The 22,270-nt window shown below is 36.1% G+C and overlaps 1 protein-coding gene across 1 annotated transcript in view; it reads left to right on the plus strand.

The window, feature by feature from the left end:
- Positions 1-22,270, plus strand: part of HOMER1 (homer scaffold protein 1) — a 64,948-nt gene that overhangs the window by 8,864 nt on the left and 33,814 nt on the right. The window contains exons 4-5 of the mRNA XM_031062186.1: positions 3,125-3,217; positions 9,282-9,424. Of these exons, the coding sequence (XP_030918046.1) occupies positions 3,125-3,217; positions 9,282-9,424 (236 nt within the window). The remainder of the gene's footprint in view (positions 1-3,124; positions 3,218-9,281; positions 9,425-22,270) is intronic.

Genomic DNA, 22,270 nt, shown 5'->3' on the forward strand with positions numbered 1-22,270 from the left:
CTGCTGAAGTCGTGTACACTCTGTTTGCCTGACTTCAAGCTCTAGGTTATCCTTGCCAGTGGAAATATGTTGGGTTTTTTTAATCTTCATCCTCAACTCTTCTTTTGCCCTCCATCACCTTCTTAATTACAGTTCTCTCAATCCCATTCTTTTCATTGCCATCAAACAGATGTCTAGGACTTTTAAATATTCCTTTGACATAAAGCTCTATATTGCTGTTGAAAATTTAATCTGAAAGGCTATGGTAGACATTTTTTCTTAATTTCTTTTTTTCTGAGTGGATTTTTTAAACTCAGATTGCTGTTTTATGGATAATAAACAAATTTATTAAGAAAAATCCTGAGTCACAGACCTTTTCTGAAGATTATGGTGAATCTATGAGCCTTTTTCAGCATACTGTTCCTGTTGTATTATATCTTAATTATTAAACTGGTATTCATGTGGGTTACAATTGCCAATTGTTGCTACTACTAAAATTCCTAAAGAATTAACTTTTTGTGGTATTTAAAAGTAACAAACATATTGATGGGGAAAGAAAACTTTTCTTTAGATTAGAAGCTGTTCAGCCACTGGAGCTGGTAGGTATGTTTGATTGGGATTCAGAAGACCTGAATTAGATGTGCCCTGTAACTTTAGAGAAATCGTGTCTATATTCTCTTTCTTGTTTTGTCTCTCCCTCAGATTACTTACCCCACTTCTGTGCATCATAGCCAGGTTTGCCAGAGCACTCTGATACAGCTAGCACTTTAGGATTGTAAGTGTTCTAAGTTCCAGAGAGCAAAAGGCAGACTGCAGCCACAAAAGAAGTTGTTCTGATCTGTGACCAATTTCCACAGTTTAATGATGCAAATAATCCCAGCAGATAAAGTAAACTGTTTAGTCTCACATGATTTTCTGCATGTCTTATACATGTTTGATTTCTGTACTATTTGTTTCTTTTTCACACACCCCTGTCCTTCTGAACTGATTGCTAGGGTAGGTGCAACAATTTCTGTTTTCTGTGCAATTATTCTGAATAGAAATTAGTGGAGTGAGACTGTCTGGTGGAAAAGTAATGGCACTCTAATCAACTTCACATACAAACAGTATAGAAGAAAATTAATTAAATAGTTCATTAGGCCTTTTCTCAATGTTAGACCACAAATTCATCTCAAGACTCCTCCATCAGATGTCGGTGATACTTGAAAGGTACCTGTGTTGAAGGATATTCACAGGATCACAGTTTGTTAGCAGTCCCTCTTGCTGCTGCAGTAGGAGAAACACAATGTCCTCTCACTTCCAGGAAAAATTGAGACTACTTTCTCATTGAGAATATGTCTATGCTTTTGATAGTATCCTGATGTATAAGAAATACTCCTTTTAGGGTACGCTGTCTTAGCTTCTTGAGTTAGCTGACCTGATTTATTCCATAAAGCTTAAAGGATATGCTAAATGGAAAGTGCCACCATGGATACTGGCAGCAGCCTTATCTAGTCTCCATGCACAATTTTTCATCCATTCCTTAAAAATGTGATCTTCCAGAAAACTTTTTTCATACCATGCGACTCATCTTTGTTATTCAGGAATTTTATCAAGAGATAGCTATTATTCATCACCTGACTGTCTCAAAGAATTCTAGAAAATTCGTGAAAATCTCCACCAAATGGGGCTTTTTGGCTCTTTCTTAGAATGCTGTCTATTGATCTATGATTTTTTAAAAACATTTCTGTGGCTGTCATAATTACTGCCTTTGTCTTCAGCCATTTATTCCAAACCTCAGAATCATATTTGCCATTTAATAATTCTCTGGTCTTAAGACTAATTTAAATAAGAAGTTACCTGTGAGATTTTGAGGTTTAGGCGTAAGTCTTAAAAAGGTATTATCTGGTTCTGGTGAGCTGTTTCATCATCTGTTCTGAGACTTTTTTTGATGCTGGGTTAAACTTTCAGGAAAAATAAGCTTTCAAATAATGTAACAAATGAAATACAGGATACAAGTAGAGAGAAAGTAAAGTCCTCAGATACTAGTAGCCTGCCAGAAAAAAGTTTAAAGACGCTAAGTTTTTTAGGTCTTGTGTAGTAAGTGAAGTTCTGATTGAAAATAATTGGTGAGGTTGTGCCGCACAAAAGGTAGCCTTTGTGCCTTGCGTATACACTGAGTGCAAAACAATTTCTTCATATGCTGCTCCCAAAGAGATTTAGAAGCTGCTGGAGAAGCTTCTGATATTTTTGCAGAATCATTTCACTCTTAAGCTGATCATATTAAGATAATGGTCTGTATAAAAGAAGTAGGACACTAAAACAAATTTGTGGCCACTCTAGCAATTAGTGTAGTGGCAAGGTGAGAACTGTGAAGCCAATTTTCTTTCCAGCCAGAGAAACCAGGCCCTATTCGTAACAAATTAATTTAATCTTTCAGGTTTAAGAGGGCATATATTTAATATATACATAAATCGCTGCTTTAGCTATTTTCTGGAAGAGGTGCATGTAGCATAGGAATAAAGCCTAATATGGCAGTTCCATATGCAATTTCATGAGTTAGTGTTCAGTATAGGCAGTTCTAATTCAGTGAATTTGTTCTTTAACTTGATTGATGTCAATGAACATTCTAGAGATGAACACAGTATTTCTACTGTTTCTTCTCTAATTAGCTATTGAAATTATAAATGCAGTTAACATTTGGGAAGAAGTCAGTATTGTTTCAGTTGTGAAAGAACAAAGTACATTGAAAGCTTTCCTAGCTCATGGCGACCACATTAGGCTTCAGAAGAAGATTATTTGTTGTTTGAGGAGGGTAAAACCTGAATCTGAAAGCAGCTATGCAAGGCAGTTTGTCCCTATTATTAGCCATCTCTGAGGTGAGTTTCTTAAAACTACCAGCAGCAGATCATGCTTCATTGCATTGTCATTTTCCTGACATATAAAGAGTGTGTATTAAGATATGTATTAAGATTAAGTGCCTGAAAGATATGTCACCGTGTAACTCATTTAAATGAGTATCTAATAAGGAGAAAAAATTTTTAAATTACTGACAGAGTTTGACATTGTGAAATGCACAGTACAGCATTCTGTTCTGCATGCAATGTATTATTTCACGCCTACTCTTTCTCTCTTTTTTTTGTTCTTTAAACATATGTACCTTCAGTTTGCTGAAAAATTTCAGGAGTTCAAAGAAGCTGCGCGAATAGCAAAGGAAAAATCCCATGAAAAGATGGAGCTAACAAGTACACCCTCTCAAGTGAGTCTTATTGCCTGATTCAAGCATCATACTTCTTGTCTGTGCTACTTACTGTTATTGTTCCTTACAAACATATGTATTAAAAACTAAGGGGCAATTTTTCAGTTACTGTGAATCCTCTAATTGGTCAGCAAGAGTGTCAAGAAGTCTTAAAAATATATTTAACATATACTGCAAGCAAATCAAAGGGACTTGTTCATAAAATTGTGTGGGTTTTTAATTTCTTTTCCTTTATTTCAGCTTTCCCAAGAAAATGAATAAGCATGTTAATGTAAATGAACTATACTAAACACTTTTTGTAATATTTCCTATTGTATCTACAAAACTTCAGGTGGTGCACTGTGAATAACTTTTATACAACAATCATTACACCAAAAATAAAGGTTGAAACAGCAAACCATTTTTACTTACTTCCTACTTTGTAGTTTTCTCTTGTGAGATGCATTGAAGGAAGATGATAGATTCACAGGCTGGTTCTGGAGTTTTGTTACAGTAAGCTGTGATGTACATTAAGAGTTTATAAAAGGTATCTCAAAACACTAACTGAGTTAATCTAGGCACAGAGAGTCAGTTACTATATTCATATTTATATTAGTTATTGCTATAATTGATTATGAATACTTAGAATCTGCTTTGAAAAAAGAAACTTCTTGAGGCTTTTATACCCCATCTCTCCTGTAATCCCCCTGCCCAAGATTTTTGACTCAGTTCGCTATTTACTTTGTTTTAAGCAGTTGTGAAGACAAATACAATTCCTTCTCTTGGAGAATGCAACAGCTTTAAAACTACAGCAGGGATTCCTGAGTTGAGTAGATGGAACCCTTTTTCTGGGGAGTCTTTTCATTGAATCAGTCTATCTTCAGCGCTTTTTACTGTAATAGTCTCCTGCTCTTTGATGGAGTAAGAATGGCAGGCAGTTTGCAGTGTGCTGCACAAATAGTTTTATGGCTACCAGAAAGCTACATCTGGTGTCCTACCAAGAGAAGTCAGTGGAAATCTGAACATATACCATGAACAAGCATCATGTTGTTTTTCCTGTAAGCATTTTGCCCAAATGCTAGGCTGGCTTTTGCTGTTAAGGGGAAACTGCTTACTCCAATGAAATGGAAGAAAAATAAGGCAGGGATTTCTATAAGTTTACTTTACTATCTCTAAATTTTTGATAAATTCCACAGAGACAATGGAAGTATGTATTTCAATATTATACACTTATCAAAAATACATATTTGACTTTAGAAACAGTGAAGGGCTTCACCCAGGCCTCTAGTTACTTGATGTTATAAGCAAAAAAATGATTATTCTTCTCTTTTGACTCCTTGATTAATATTTTGGACTCAGAAGTTAAATCTGACACTGTCACATGAAATGACTTATTACATGGTTTGATCGTAAATTTGAGCTGTTCACTCAGAGATAAGATGCTTTTGTCTTGCAACTCATCAGGGTTAAAGCTTTCTCTTAAACTGAGTGAGCTATTAATGTTGTTCATTTTCCTGAACGGAGTTCTTTTTACAGTTGAAACCTAACATTTTATGCTGTAGGCAGTTACAGAAATGTTACTCTGAGTGATTCTATAATGCCTATTGTGGGCTGCAATTTCATTATGGCACACTTAAGAATAATTTCCTATTCAGGCCTTACTTTTCTTCTCTTTGCTTTTCACTGTGTTGATAAGCTAGTATATTATTCTGAGTTATACAGTTACTGCAAGTGCTGACACATGAGCATAGTAGTTTTCACATGCTAGTTCTGTAGAGATAAGGGAATAAAATCAAGAATTTCAGAGTTTAGAACAGATAAGAAGCAATGGCATCATGACAAACTCCAGCAGTTCTGTGGTACTGGGCTCATTCAATCAGATTTATGACTGGGAGGAGTATGGGTGCTTGGTACTAGGGAGGAAAGCTGGGACCATGGAGACATTTGAAAGAGCACCTGCTCTCATTTTCATCATCTGCTAAAAGGTGGCTGCAAGGCAAACAATTGAATTTTTGTCTTTCTGAATCATGTTCTAGCTCTTCTTCCCCTTTTGCATAGTGATCCATTGCAGAGGGTGAGAGTGTAAGAGGAAGGAGATATTTTTAATGGTCAGTAAATATCTTGCAGGAACCTGGCTTTTTCAGTGGAGCTTTGGTGGCATTGGCAGGAAGGATGCCGAGAGGTTTATGAGCTCTGTAATGATAACTCAGGTATCTAAAAGGATCAGTCCCTGTGCAGTCTTGGACATGCAGATATCTTTCTGTGTTAAATTAGTAATAAGTAGGAAAATACTGCATATCAAAACTGGAAAATATAAACATCAAACTTAACTAGAATGTTTTATTTCTCTTGGTACAGCTTTAAAAAATGTCCTTATTATTTATCAGTTACTGCAAGTACTGGATATGGTACCTTTCCCACCCTCTCTACTACAGAATTCTGAAAGAGTAAAAGCACACTTTTCTGCTTCAGTATGCCCTTACAGATTGAATCTTTATGAAATATCTCTACAACTAATGTAACGAAACACTGCACAAGACATTTGCTGTTCACTATTGTTAGATGCAAGCCTGAAAATATCTCTGCTATGTGTGAGTTTCAATTCTGAATGCCATGCAAAAACTTGGGAAACTGCAGAGAAATAGAAATCAAGAGATAACAGCAGAAATACCTCAGAAATTTGGTATGCATTTGTAGTTCAAATATTTAGCAGACTCTAGCCATATTAAAACTTCAGAGCAATTTTGCCTTAAGTCCACTGAAATTAGGTTGATTCTATCAGGTGTTATGTGCTTTAGCAAAGTGTTGCTCCTATAAAGGGCCTCAATGGCCAGGAAGTAGAAGTTCCGTGCATTTTTTTAATATTTTGTTTCATTTGATAGAATATGTTCTTTGGATTTTTTTTTTTAGTGTGTGGGAAACACATGGTAGAAAGAAAACCATACACAGCCTAATTCACAGTTACTTTATAGCAGGAGTGCCTTGTTCCCTAAGCAATGCTGGTGCTAATTTTAAACTCTTCATTCTCCCTGTTTCTTTAATACCCCCTGTTCTCTGCCTGCCTAGCAGCAGGCTTTACTTTAATTTTGCAGAATATCAGATAATAGATAAAATCACCATTTACCTTAACTATAAAGAGAACTTTACTTGTTCAGAGAAAGACAGTGGCCTGGACCACCAAATTAGAAGAGAGGTGCTGGTTTTTTATATGTAAGTCCCATTGAGTACCCTGGGCTTTCTTGAGGTGAAGAGTAGCATATTGTTTCTGTGTCAGAGAACCTGTACTTTAAAGCCGTCTGTATGAAGACAGATTAATATAATAGTACACAATTTAGCTATATCTGGTATGTCTGGAGGCTTTGGTCTAGAAAGACGTTGTCTATTTCGGGACTTCTAAGACCACCTATGCACATAGCTATACCATCTGGTGTCCATTTAACTGAGCCTTAGGTAATAAAAACTTGCAGTCCTCTTACCATGTTTACATAAAAACTGGGTCCCCTGCTTTGCCACCTCCTATTTCCCAGATCCATCTTGTAATACGGGAAATCATTTTGCTTTTGTCATAAAACTCATGGATCTTGCAATTGGCAAACCACCAATTTCTCAGTTACTAGCTTCCCCATACACTTACACTTAGATCTGGAGTTCACTGAGCTGCATGAAGCAATACCCTGACAATTGTGTCTACCTACCTGCACCCCTTTCTTTTACTTCAAAATAACCTTAATTAGATTTAAGTGCAGAACAAAATAGAGCAGCTTGTAGAGTTTGCAGTTGCACCCCGTCAGTCTTGAGAGGTTTCACCCCAATCAGTTGGCATCTGAACCTCAGTCCTTTTCTTCTAAGCATGACTGTGCTCTGATAGGTTTTTTTTGACCCTAGTCATTTCAGATTAAGACCTTTTTTGGTTTCTGAAATTGGGGGGTGGGTAAATTATTTAAAATCACAGTCTTGTCTGTGATTCTAATAATATCCATTATTATTATGTCTTTTTCTCTGTAGACATACAAAATTCACTTAGAGCTTGTGAAAAAAGGTCCGGGATGTTATATGAATTTTTGCAACAAATACTACAACAAATGTTTCATACATGTCTGGGTGGCAGTAGCTGGTAGGCTTATGCCACTGCCAGCCAGTGCAGAGAAGCCCTATGAAGAATAGCTGAGCCAAGAAGGTGTATGAAATCTTTACTGAGACAACAGTATAATACTCAATATCTAAACATGCTGGATATGGGGTTTTTTGTTCATTATTTTAGAACCACTAGCTTCTATTTTTTCTGTCCCTTATTGTTATCACTAAAAGGTGGTTTGATTTGTGCTGTAATGTCTACTTGTTTTACTTTAAGGACTCTTCTGTAAGTGCAGAAGAGATGCAACCCTCCCTTCTGTGGGGTTTTTATAAGATGTTGAAATATAAGATGTCTTTTGATGAATACCCCACTATTATGTTTAATTTAATTACTAAATATCACAATGTCATGCCAAATTTTGTAAAATCTGGAGTGGATATGTGAAGTTATGATGGTATGCAATAAAAACTTAATTACAGATGCACATCTCACAAAATGTTTCTAAAATACTTTTACTCCTCTAATTAATATAAAGTGGGAAAATATTATTTGTAAACATTTGTCAAAAATCTTTTCAATGTAAGTGGCTTTTTCTATTATATTTGGTGCTTTGTTCATAATCAGCTTCATTAGAGTTATCTGCAAATAAATTACTTATCAGGCAGGGGTAGTTGTGAATGTGTGAAAGCACTGATAAACCTGTACTTTTTGTGAAGGAGAAACACATTAAAAACTGATGTTTCTTTTGTTCATGAATTTGCAGGCCACAAACCTTTAGCTATTACATAGACTGGGATGTTTTTCTGCCTTAATTTTTGTTACTTGAATTTCATTCTTATTAGAAGTCTATGGAAGTACTTTAATGAAAAAAAAGCCTAGATGGAAATTGTAATTATTTTCCTTCTATTGAAATAATTTTTTTGTACTCACATTTAAAACATTTTAATAAGTAGACTCTGATTTCATGTATCTAGTAGTAGTGTTGCAGGAATTTTATCTTAAAGATACAAGCTATTCAGATATTTTAAACTGTGGTATGTAAATTTTTATAATACATAATGTAGGTTGAGAAGAAGAAAAAATAGAAGAAAAACGTTTAGATCCAGAAACTCTTTCATTTATTGCCAATGGAAACTGTTCTATCCTATTGGATGATGATAATAATAACAATAATAATAGGAGGAGGAGGAGGAGACAAAACCATGCCATTTGTATAGAATAATTTTTTTGCTTCTTTGTATTATCAACTCTCTTCTTTTTCATACTTAAATGTACACACAAATGTACATGCTGGCGTGATGAAAGGTAATGAAAACCACAGCAGTGCCTTCTGCTGGGAGGCAACCATTAAGTTCTCCAGGTGTTCAATTGCATAGCCATAGCTATGTGTACACCTGGCTGTAGCTGGAGTATTCTACTTCCCAGATAATAGCATGACCAGCAAGACCTAGGCCAGGCTAACATGCCTATGAAAATTTTTGCCTGTACTTTGGTGACAAAGTGTTCTTTACCAAGTGTTCTTTACAGATGGCTCATAGGTGAAACTGGGAACACACTACAAATGGCCCTCCCACTGTTCACTTTGGTTAATAAACAGCACAAAAGCTAGATTTTGAAACAAATACCACAATTGTTTGTTTCACTGCATTAGAATGTAAAGTATGAGACAAGAATTCCAAGTGTCAAGAATCACCCACTGTGTATCAGAATGAGGGTGGAGTGTAATTCCAGGTAAGAGAGAGGTCTGTAATAAGTGAAAGGTTGGATCTTGCAAAGAATTCATATGCCACTTGTGTTTTGTATAAGATAATGTGAATCTTTTGGTAATATACTTCTGTATTAAATACACATGATGAAATGGGACCATGAAGGATGCTGGAAATCTGAACACTGTATTAATACTAACTAAAATTTGTGTATTGTTTAAGAATGAATGTTAGTGCTTTTATGTACATAACCTTTCTGGACAGGTCTGTTTGTAATTTCAATATGTTGTTTTTATCCCTTAAGGAATCAGCTGGAGGGGATATTCAGTCTCCTTTAACTCCGGAGAGCATTAACGGGACAGATGACGAGCGAGCGATGCCAGAAGTGACGCAGAACTCAGAACCAAGGGCTGAACCAACACAGAACGCATTGCCATTTACCCATAGGTACAGATTCCATTCCCACATCCTGATTAAGTGATACCTATCTCCTTCCTTGTTAAAGGGACCTTCTCCCATGTTGTTTGGAGAAACATGCAAACCCACCTCTCACCCCAAAAATGGACTCACTTTTGGATTTGTAATATTTTTTCTAATTTAAAAGAAATATGAGAAAAATCTCTTGGAATAAGATTTGGGGGAACATTATAGTTTAATCAGCCCTTGAACACTGGTTAGTGTAGGTGTCCCTTTAACAGGAATCAATATGTCAATGTCTGAGCTCTTAGTAAAATTACCTGCTTCATAGAATATTCCAATTAAATTATTTTTGTACACATTCTTTGAGTGGCTGATGGGATTCAGTGTCAACCTTTCATTGACAAGTTCTTGGAACAAAAGGGACTCTTACAGCATTTTTGGATTATGATGTTTAAAGCAGGCTTTAATTGCACAGTTCTCTGACAGTTGTAAAATTTTTCAACTTTTTTTCAAAATACAAGAGAAGTGTAGCTCTGCTTCAGACTGAATTCTTGTTTTTTGCACTAGGAATGCTGTGCTCTGTTCTTTGAGAAAGGTAGGACTTTTTATTTAATTATGCAAGTGACAAGTTACAATGGATATATCTTGCCTGTTAGAAGTAATTGTAAAGGAGTTGCTCTCAATAAAACACGTAATTTATTGGGACCATGGAGAGTAAGTGAAACACTTAATAAAGTTAGAACACATCTAGAAATACTAGATTTATTTTTTAAGCGTTGTGTAATTCAGCCTAAGTAGAGTTTAAGAGCTCTTGATCAAATTTTGGGGAATATTAATACTTCAGATATGTTATGCAATTCAAAGTGAGCACAAGTGAAACCAAAATTGTGCAGAACATGTCAGTTTTTGTAAGAGAATAATACTGTTAATCTGAAAAAAAAAATTGCATTTTTCAAATGAGAAAAACCCTCTTACACTATTTTTTTATTTTTATACTGTCACCAGTGCATGTATTATATGTTTCAGAAGAAATGGTGCATTGTGAGAATGTTATGTGCATGGTGAAGGAGTATTACAAATGTTGCAGATCTGTCAGTGCTCTGTAACAAGTTTGTTTAAACTGTTTGAGTATCAAAATTTTCTATCAATATTTTTGTGAAAAGGCGTTGTGATAAAGCCCGCACATGAATAGTGTGGTTTGTTCTTTTAAAAAAATGGTAGTTTGAAGATGTCCCCTCTGGTTCTGCATATGTAAATATGTTTTCTGGTATGCCAATGTAGTAGCTAAGTTTGGTCTCCATTGAGCATTACTGAAGACACTTTTGAAATTCTGTTGTCATTTTTAATGATATAGAATAGAGTTTACAAAACTTTTACATGCATTGCATTTTTCTATCTACTTAATGTATGCAGTGTGAGTGCCTAGTTTTAGGTTTTTGTCCTGTTAGATATCAGTAGCTAGAATTAATCTTCCAACAATAATTCTGCATTTTGAGATTTACTTCTTGTTCATTCTCAAAAGACCAGTGTTTTGTCCTGCTAATGGTAGCTTCAAGTTTGTCAATGAATTATTACTGAAGAAAACCCAAGTTTATATACCTCTTTGAAATAAATTAAATTTTTGGAATAGGTAAGAATTTTGTTATAAATAAATAATTATTATTTATTTATTATAAATAAATAAATATGCATGAAACACATGCACAAAGGAGATGGAAGGTGAAGCCTCCAGGATTGTGTTAATCCTGGTTAAATGGGCATGGTTTTGTAGAGGGTTTTCATAATAATAATTTAGCAACTAGGTAGATACACCTAGCTGCTTGTGCTGTCTAGAAGGGTGCTCTCCGCAGGCAGTCTGCTTGCCCTGACTTACAAGGAAAAAAAAAATTAAAACCTTACGTCCCAATTATTGGAGACTCCCTGGGCTTCTCATATGTCAGGAAAGAACTGTGCTTTCGCTTGTTGCCTGCCTTTCTGATGATGTGGTGTGTATGTGGCACTCTGTGTGTGATGGAGAAGACTGCTGAACTGAGCCCTTTCCTTGTGCACTCTGGTAACTTCTGCTGATCCTGGGCCTTTTCCTTCTGCATTCTACATTTCAGCAAAGGTAAAGTTTAGTCAGCACTTCTGGGTGAGGAAGGTAATGCTGCAAGGGTATTTGAGTGTTGTCTTGTTTGTGGCATTTCTTTTCACTGATTTGCCTTTAGTCCAGAAACTGCTGATCAGTCTCTAGGTGCTTTTCACAAGAAAAGGCATTGTGGACTTCCCTGCAGTGAGTTTAGCTGTAGGGCATGTGAGAGTCACCCAAGCTGGTTTACACTGCTCTGAAATAACACTACCATAGCAAGTTCATTTATTCAATAAATGGGAATGCTCCATTATGCTCTGGCATTAACGCTAGGTACTTATTGTGTGAAGAATGAAAAGGTGTGGTCCTCAGTGTGTGTTGGAGCACATGGAAGCAGGTGTGGGAAGGCACAGAAGGAGCCCATGCAGTCATGGGGCAAGTGCTGGAGCTTCATGGGCAGCTAAGTTGATGTGAGCAGCTCTATATGGCAGCGATGGCTGGCCAGGTGAGAGCTGTGGCTGCCAAGAAGGTTGTCAAGCACAGCAGAACCAGGTGTGTCTGTGGCGGAGGAGGGGAGAAGAAAAGGTTTGAAAGAGGCCACTGTCAAAACAGGGATTCAAGTAAGGGGTTTCAGGTCCTTATATGAATTGGAGATCTGACAGGAGTAGAAAAGGTCAGCAGTTACAGGTGTGAAGGTCATGCTTTAGTTTATATCCTACTGCTTGTCATTTTCAATCTGCACACCTGAAAAATGTTCAGTTGGATTTTGTTATAACATGTCTTTTCTGGCCAGATATGTTTTTTCCTGCTCTTTAGGTCTTAGCGTAAGTAGCTGAGATCTTTTATTTCAGCTGCATGAGTATGGACTACTTTTATATTTATAGTTATTTTCTGACCCCAAAAATCAGCATTACTCGAGTTACTAGAGTTTTACTAGAACTCAAATGTCTTATTATTTCAGTAAATAGTTGTAAGAATTGAAATTTACATTCTCCAGAATATGTCTAAAATTCCATTAATACCCCTTGAACATTACATTGCTGAAGTCTAGTTGCTTCAGTTTAATTCTCATCTGGAAAGCCCTAATGCTCTTCACAAGCGGTGTAATTCAGATCAACCGCTTGAGTGATAAGTGTACTAAACAGTTACAAGTCTTGCACCAAAGATAAACTCTTGTAATTAAATATCTTGCCTTCTTTAAGCTATGTATGATGGTTAATGTTGAACAATGAAGTAATATTACTGTGAACTCACACATAGTATAATATTCTACACACTGAGCACTGCTGTCATGGTTAAATGTTGCCAGAACAAATGAGGTGAAATGTAGCTTAAGGAATGGCATCAGAATAGTCTTGTCCATGACATTTATCAGTCCTTTTCTGAACAATAGCTAGTCCAAGAAGACTTTTTTTCTAGCAGAATCTAGGTAATCAAATCTAACATTTAAATCAAGACAAAAAATATACTTATTTTTGTTCTATATACATATTTCTATTTTTGTTCTGTATACATAGTTCTTAAGTAAAATTTAGTTTCCTCAGATATATTTCCTGTTTAAAAATATTTTCCACATTCTTCAAGTTGTGATTTTTTGGTCTTTTTCTCCAACTGAAAACTGTTGATTATAAAGTGGGGTTTGGAGAGAAAAAAAGTTGCTAAAAAATTTTGACCACTACAGATGTGACTGACATTTAAAGTTTTCACATGACCAATAATTGTCTGCTATGCACCATGAGGATTAAACTTTTATTAAAACTATTCAGTTTTAATATCTGAATTATATTTCAAGGCTGAATAGTCTATTTGGTGAACTTTGCAAATGCTGCTTTTTGATAACTGTTGAATTTGCTCTTTCACTCTTGAAGAGAATACGTTTGCTTATAACAAGCTTTATTACATTTTTGACACCTTAAGAAGCTGATAAAATACATTTTCAGAAAGGAAATATGAGAGGATTCTTCTGGGACAAACTTCGAAACTTTTCAATTTCCTGTCAACCATGGCTTGTACCTGTTACCTCATTTTATTTTGTAACGTAAACTTGGAATTTCTATTGCATAATGTTTTAATCAGATAATATATAATGTGTGTGTCTGTTGCTTGTTTGTTAAAACACATATTTTTGTATTCAAGTTTTTAATGGGGAATTTTGACTCATTGCCTTAGTGAAAATGGACTTAATTTGAATGATGCTTATATCTTAGATATGTTATTGTCTAGATAGGTTAGCATTTAATAATGCTGCATGTAAATCCAATGCTGTACAACAAAGAAAAACCAAAAAGTCTTGCTGCTAGGTCATGCTCTTTCTCTGAGTTTTCATTAAAAGTTGTATATAGAAATCTCTTCAGTAGATTTTTTTCACTGTGTGTATTGAAACTACTCACTTCTACAAGCTTAAATATTGTAGTTGTGTTATAGTACAGGTACTTTGTGAATCAGGCAGAACTGTTAACTTGGCTTTAAGGAAAATCTTTGAGTTAATAATTATTGGGTATTTTGTAATTTGGATTTAAACTCAAATCCTAGTATTTAGATGTTTATTATAGAGTTATGCTTCCTTATCAGGTAGTCCAGGGCCACATATTGCTTTTTTAAAAATACTTGGGTTTGAATGTTATTTAACCTGATCAGAGGATTATTTGTTGTTGTGAGGATGCTCACAAGCTCTCTAATCAAAGGTCCTGCTCAAAGACCAGCTATGGGATGAGATCAAGCTGCTCTAAACTTTATCCACTTGGGTTTTGAAAGCTTTCTGGAATGGAAAAGGGTAAATCAGGCATTTTTGAAAGGTTTCTGTATAACATAAAAGGCAGCAACATCTTCACATTGCACAGTACTATAGTGAACTGTGACATTTTAGGGCACACTAGAGGAATTCTGCAAAATTCAATTGCTCTGTTGAACAAGATTATTTCTTGTGTCACATTCAGAGAAGAAACTAAGAGGTGATATGTTGCAGCTGTCAGTGTAAGCAAAGAACTGGTTATTGTAGAAACTTAGACCTAGATCTGACTTGCCCTCAACCAGCATTTTCTGATATTGTAAAGGACAGCTGTACTGTTCTTCCAGCCTCTTGTGCTTCACTGGCAGGAGCCTGGTGCACTCCCTCTCCTTTCCTGACCCAATTCCTGCTATCTTGCTCATGCAGGATCTCCTTCAAAATAAAAGTTCCTGCTAGGAATTTAGTAGTTTGAAAGGAAGGTCTCACATTATGTTTGTGTAATTATTCTTTTTATGTCTGACTTCCCTGATTCTGTCAATTTCTGGTGATTCGTTAAGATATCTTTGAAATACCTAGTAAACCATTTAAATAAGATATCTCTAGTAATGGAAGGAGAGGTAGAGAGGAAGAATGTCTGTGTTGTATGTGTTGCTTAAGTCTTCAAAATTAAGAAACTCTGGAACTAATAGAGCTAATTTTAATAGCTGGGGAAATGGGTGAAAGCAGAAAACTAAAAATAATGTAACACTTAAGAGAGTAATTTCAGCATCTCCCTTATGCACATAGGCATGTTCTTATTTAGGGTATGTGAATTGCTTACTTCCTGAGGTTTATTTAGTAAGAACTCTGAGAGAATGATGTAAATTATATGAGCTGGGTGTCTGAAATTAGATTATATAAATACCAGTCTCAGGGACAACAAAGCACTCTTGAAACCTACCTGTCAAATTCATTCTTAGAGGAGGAATATAATTCTTATGCAATTTGTATTAAAAAAAAAAACCAAGACAATGAAACAAGCCAAAAACATACTACTTTTGCTGTGTGATTTTCTTTCCTTTAATCATATACATAAGAAAAAAAAACAACTAGAAAAGAGTTAAAACCAAAAGAAAATGAACCTGCTTAAGGAATGAATTTTTTTTTAAGTAAATGCATTGGGTTCAACCTATTCAAACTATGGATGACATTAAAGATTGTTAATACTTCAGCATCTGTTAACATTGGCTTTGTGAATTGGGATATGTGATGCTTAACACTAAGTCTGATTCGGTAGGGCAAATGGCTCTGGTTGGATTTTTGTGTTGCACCTATTATTTAACAGTCATTACTTTTGTTAATATTCTCACAAATACAATTTTTGAACTGCATTAATTAATTTTAGGAGTCTACTCTTAAGCATGAAATCACCTGTTTTCTTCATTTTTAGGCAGTAGTAGAGGAGCTACTTCTTTATTCTAGATTTTCCAAGTAACTTACTTGAATAACAAGCTTTTTCTATTGTACATTTTGATACCAGAGTGAATACTTGTTTAAATTTGTAAGCAGTGTCTGTGAGGTTTGTACATGGTATAATTTGTACATATAATTTTTAAAATTGGATGGATTTTGAGTTGTAAGCTTAAGCATGCCACTATCTTTTCAAAAAACATTAAAACTGTAGTTTTAGAAAATCTTATGCAGACAGTTGATACCTCATGTCTTCTTTACTCCTCCTTCCATCACTGTTTTTGAAATTGTTTCATGTCATTATAGGAAACCTTTCAACCAGTAAGAAGGGATTAGCTGTGTAGGGATTAGGATTTAGGGGACTGGAGCACCTTCTCTATGAAGACAGACTGAGAAAGTTGTGGCTGTTGAACCTGGAGAAGAGAAGGTTGTGTGGAGACCTCATAACAATCTTCCAGTATCTGAAGGAGCCTACAGGGAAGGCAGAGAGGGGCTCTTCATCAGGAGCTATAGTGCTAGGACAAGGAGTAATTGGTACAAATTGAAAGACATGAAATTAGGTTGGATATTAGGAAAAAAAATATTTCCTTTGAATCTGGTGAGGTACTGGAGCTCAGGTTGCCCAAGGAGGTTGATGTCCCAACCTTGGCTGTGTTCAAGCCAGTTTGGACAAGGCCTTCAGCAACCTGGTCTAATGAGACGTATCCCTGCCCATGGCATGGGGGTTTGCAACTAGATGATCTTTAAGGTTCCCTCCAACTCTTAGCATTCTGTGATTTTATAATTTTATAAACTACAAATTGAACTTTCCTGAGGCACCATGAATTAGACCAAAGTCCTGTCCACAATATATTAGAGATCTCTTTCGGATGTCTTTTAAAAATTTTTTTTCAAGACTGGAAATTGTTGTTAATATGAAAGAGAACAGATGCACCAAAGAAATGCTGCAGGTCTCAACACACTATTCTCCAAGAAAACAAACAAACAAAAAGCTTTGAGAAGAAATAGTCACTTTGTAGAATTGCTTTTCTTTTGAAACTCATCTGTGGAAAGACTTAGAACTTTGAAACAAATGTCATGCTTTCTTTGCATTGGAAACTTCACTGCATACTTAGAATTTTTCAGCCTCCCATTAAAGGAACAAAACCAGAAAGCCAATAGTACCTGAAGTTGCCAGGGGAAAAAAAGCCATAACAACCACATAGCTGGTGATCTCTTGGGTCTCAATGGGCTTTCCAAAAGTCTTGATCTTGAAAACAGAAGCGCTTTTTAAAAAGAAAGACAGAGGGAATGTTATGCAGGACAAACATGTTTTACACCAGGTCTGATCACTCAAACATCAGTCTCCTCTTCATTGGCTATGAAAGGAGTTACATTGAAGTATTTCAAGACCAACGTAACATTAACCATCCATGCCTGTAAATTCAGCCTAGTATTAATTCTTGATAAGAAAGCTGGGGGCTTTCTTTAGAACCTGAAATTTGGACTATTTATAATAAGACTTTCCTATTGCAGTCTGTTCTGCAGGTAAGAGCATCACAGTTTATACCCGTCTGCACACACGCATGCTTTGCCTCAGCAAAGAGACCTCTTCAGTGCCCTGTCTTATGCCCCAGAAGTCAGTCAGAAGTGTATGTCAGAAAATGAAAACTCCTAGTAGCTGTTGTGTAGCTGCTTTGTTTCCAGTCCCCGTACCTGTGCCAACACAAAATACAACGCTTATGCAACCATCTATATGGGTAGGCACATGCTAAAGAAACATTTCCAGACTTGTTAATTTACTGTTTTCTGTCTCTAAATTGACTCTGTCATTATGATGTGTTTCTGTGAAGTGCAAGAATAATCTGGTCTTGGGTTTCAGGGTACATATTTCCATCCACATAGAATTTATTGAAAAGGTTATACAGTTCTAGAGAAAAAAACATTGAAGAGAATTGAAGATTTGTGCAGAACAATCTCCACCACTATTGCATTTCGATTCTTGTGTATTTTACTCATCCCAAGGTTCAATTCCTGTTAACTTTGATTTTTTTAGTAAAATCAGATGCACTTGTGCAACTTAGAGTCAGTAGTCATGGATTAATGCCTCTGTCATACCCCTTAGTGAAGGAAATTCAAGTGTTGCTAAACAGTTTTGAATTCAAAGTCCATGAGCTCAAAACATGTTTAAAAAAACTTCAGCAAGAGAAAACTTGGCTTTTTGTCAGTTTTTTGTATTAAAATATATTCCAACTCGTAGCAACAATGTAGTTTCAAAATACAGCTTTAAAGCTTACTCCTCTAAAGTCTACATAAACCTGCCTCCCCTAGGCCATACTTTCTTGAATATTTATGTTTTAATGAGGAAACATCTCCAGCTGTTCATCTTATACCCATCTTCACTCAGATGTTTTAAAATGAGGGTGGTGCCACACTGGAACAGGCTGTCTGGAGAAGTCATGGATGTCCCATCCCTGAAAGTGTTCAAGGACAGGGGACTCTGAGCAACCTAGTCTAGTGGAAGATGACCCTGCTTATGGCAGACAGATTGGAGATAGGTGGTCATTAAGGTCTCTTCCAGGCCAAACTACACCATTCTGTGATTCTATGATAAAATAAATAAAACAACCCTGAATCTTTCACTTAGAAGCTCTTTTCACCTGTAGGGTGTTTACAATTCCAAGTCACTTAGCCCCTCTACCCTACACCAGGTATTGTGTCTGTTTGACCTGCTCCCATGTTCTTCTGAAACTTCCCTGTGTTGCTGTTCCTTATCTGCCTGATTTATTCTAAGAGAGAGGATGTATGTTACACTTTTTGGGCAGCGGGGCCAAACCCAGTAGAATACTTGAAGAAAGTTTTTTTTTTTTTAAAGAGAGATGGGATAAGATGAAAGCCTGTAGCTGAATACACTTTTTAGCAAAAGTGAAGCTCCATTGGATGGATATATCAGCTTGGATATTTTTTACTGATATCAAGAAGTTACTCTGCCTCCTGTGTTATTTGAGGTGTAGTGGAGGATCATGAGGTATGTGTACATCTCCTATGAGAAGTTGCATATATAAATAGATATCTGCTTCTGAAGCTATGTATACTGTGTTTTTATGGTTTCACTGCCATCCTGTAGACATTATGATAAACAAACAACTATAATGACAATGTTAAAGAAAGACTAATTAATTCCTATTCTTGAAACAATGTAGAACTCATTTTTCTCAAACTTTCAACCAGAAAATAAATACATGGAACTTCATCCTTTAATACCTTATGTTAAAGATGAAGTGACCAATTTAGTCCATGGATTTTTATTTTCTTTTTAGAATTTGCTGTATTACTCCCTTCCTATCTGCCCTCTCTCCTTGGACAAGAGATATATTCTGAAAACAGAAAAAGGATGACTAGCACCATCTTCTGCAAGTATTTAAGCTTAAGAGCCAGTCTTTAATTTTATTTGTGATGTCATTGATGAGGATAGTATTAAATATATGCTATATGATAGGGGATGTATTAAATGTATGAGAGAACAGTTTACACTGCATCTGAGTGTAAAGTCTACACTGCACCAGAGTTACAAGATGCCAGACATCTTCAGTCATGAAACATTTCCACTTTGAGTCTTGGTGAAATGTTAGCTGTGGATTCCCCTGAAACACATGACATGGATTCTTTCATCCATGGGCTTTGCCATTTATAAAGTGCTAGATGGTGTTAATGAAGCCCATATGGACTTCCAATGAGCTAAAGCAATGAGAGCTGGCTTCAGTTATGGAAAATGTGAGGTAGAAGTGCTGCTATACCAAATTCTGCTTGGGTTAGGAGGAGGCAGAAATAGTGTGTGAATTCAGGAGATGTGAATGCAGCTCCTGTTCCTTTGCTACCTTTCTGATGCCAGAGTAAATCTTCAGAACTGACAATTGTACCTTGAGCTCGTACAGGCTCCTCCAGCAATTACACAGAACAGGGAGGATAGGATGGAGTTGCAAGAGCACTTCTGTCCCTGGAATATTTTTCATTCTCAGGCGCACATGTGCCTTTGTTGTGCCTTTTAGCTTCACCAGTTCAGAGCCAACATACAATTGTCTGTGTGGTGCAAAGAGATCATGTTGATGAAGCCACTTGCTGGTTTTAGATATTTATTGATAAGATTCAATCAAATGGATTGCCTCTGTCCACTTCTTGAAAGAATGCATGTATAAAAGCTAAAGTTCAATAAAAAAGAGAATAGCAGTTTAGAAAACTCTCTACATTAAAAGAGTACTAACATAATGTATTTTTAAAATGAATATTTCATGTTTAAATTAATAACTTAGACAAAAAAATAACTTTCAACTAAGTTATTTTTTCTAGAATTCATCTGGAATTCATAAAATCTGTTTGTGTGTGTGTATGTATGTATGCATGCATGTAAGATTTATATATTCTTTGAGGGATCATTTTACATCCCTGCAAGACCAATGGACCAAGGAGAAGCTCTTAATTTTTACATGAAGTTAAAAGCTTAGTTTCAAGTCCAAGGCAAAAGATCCATGCTGTTTCCTTATATGATACTTTATAAGTGTCTTGGTTTTGTCAAATGAATTAGGATTGCTAAAGATTTTTCCCTTCTTTAGTGATAGGTAGTAATTAATTAATTAATTAATAGGTAGTAATTAAGGTAGTAATTCTCTTGGAGGATGTTGTGGCCTGGGTTCTCTGGTGGAGCAAATTCTCCCACATCCATGTGATAATGAGGTCAAAAAATAACACCGGAAGTGCTTCCGTAGTGCCAGGTGCTTTTCCTCCTAGAGAGGCACCTAAAACTGGGTAGATGAAGTGCCATGTTGGGATACTTAACCTCACTTAGCTTTTAAGCATCTAAACCTGCTGAAGACAGGTCTAATTCACTAAACCCTCTTTCCCAGATAACTGCCTTTATTTGTACCTTCTGGCAGTGTTGCAATCCACAGTTTTGCTTTCTGTATTCTATGGAGGCCACGCAGCGTGATGTTCCCTTGGATTGTGGTCACCCTGCCATGGCTCCCTGATGGACTGTTTCAATTACTCTCCCTATCCTCTAGGTAAAGGATCCTGTCCAGATGGTGTAAGCCCCAAGAAGAATAGAGTAAAATCTCATTGATCAAGTAAACAGCCAAAGCTGCTTCCCTCTAAGCCATTTCAGGATGTCTCTAAATGTGCAAACAGCATTCACTCTGCACCTGAACAAGTCAATTGATTAAACATAATTGTGTCATGTTGATTTTCTGTCACATTGTAGCAGGCAGACCCCTGGAAATGGGAAATCAATAGTGTCAGCCTTGTTCTGGCAAACATGGGTAGAGGTTAGGGGCAGGCACACAGAAACACAACTATTTTGTCTGTCAAAAATGTGTACTTAATGTGTTATCTTTTTGAGTTTAACAGTATTTCACAGTAACACCAAACAGCCATCAAGTTTTGTCTGTAATGAATTGAGTTGGCACAAATCAGCAATGAACTAGAATATAAGAGTTTTTAATCAGCTCTTAAGCCATTTGGCAGATGAAGCTAGAGCTGTGTGAACATGTTGAAATAAAATGTCTGGAATGTCCAGAACTCTGGTTTCTCAAGTACACAATAATAAAGCATTATGAGTGGTCCACATTTCCTGATCAGCTTTGATTGTACAGTTGTTGCCTTTGCTGATTTTACTCCATGGCACTGTGGTGTAATGATGTTCTGTCTTTCTGATATGAAATGCAGAGAGTTTGGTTTCTAAATTAAAGTTAGAGTAGTGGAAACCATTCTTCTGGGAGACTGCAATCCCACAGGTAATTAAGAAGTAATTTTCTTCAAATAACATGGTTCACACAAAAAAATCAAAACCAAACCAAAACCCTGAAAGTGAATTGACTGAATTCTGCTCATTATTCAGCTCTAGTAGTTTGCCAAAGGAAGAAAAATAAAAGGGATTTTTCTTTTCACTATAATGCAAACAGAAAAATACGATTTTGTTGTCTGAGGCCAAATGCATGTAGGTAATACATTCAGATTAATTTGGCCCCATTTTAAGAAAATAGCCAAAATAATTTCCTGTGTGTGTGAAGTGTGTTCTAACTGATCACTGTGTGTGCCGGCAAGTTACCTGCACTTTATTTATGAAATACTTTGGAATGTAAAACTACTGTAATTACATGGCACCACCTATCGTGCAGTACCTTCCTTCTATACTCTCCAGAGGTTTTAGTATTTTGGTTTAATTATTCTTTGGCACTTTAGGAATTATTTGTGCTGGGCTTATGATCAGCATAGTGGGAGGCTGAGGAAAGCTGGCTGTTAAACATCCTCACATCATTGTGTTTGCCCTATCCTTTCTCTTGTCGAGAGGCCTTACCAGGGAAAGTGCACTAGAGCTTGCAATACTAGAAAACAAACATGATGACACGTGGCACATAGGCACAGCCTCATGAAAGGATGAAAGTTCAGTCTCTGCTCTGCTGTCTGTGAGCTCACAACTAGAAAAACTCATGTGCAACTTCATTCTTTCCCTGTTGGGTTGCAATGAGTTAAGTAAGATGAGATGAGGAGATAAGAGGGGAGCCAAGCTTTATATTCTTCTTGGAAACTGTTACATCAATTAAGTGTTGAATTGGAAAGAATGGATCAATAAATTATTATATTTTACCTTCCTGCT

The sequence above is a fragment of the Geospiza fortis genome, unplaced genomic scaffold (assembly GCF_000277835.1).
Source record: "Geospiza fortis unplaced genomic scaffold, GeoFor_1.0 scaffold201, whole genome shotgun sequence".
NCBI lineage: Eukaryota > Metazoa > Chordata > Aves > Passeriformes > Thraupidae > Geospiza > Geospiza fortis.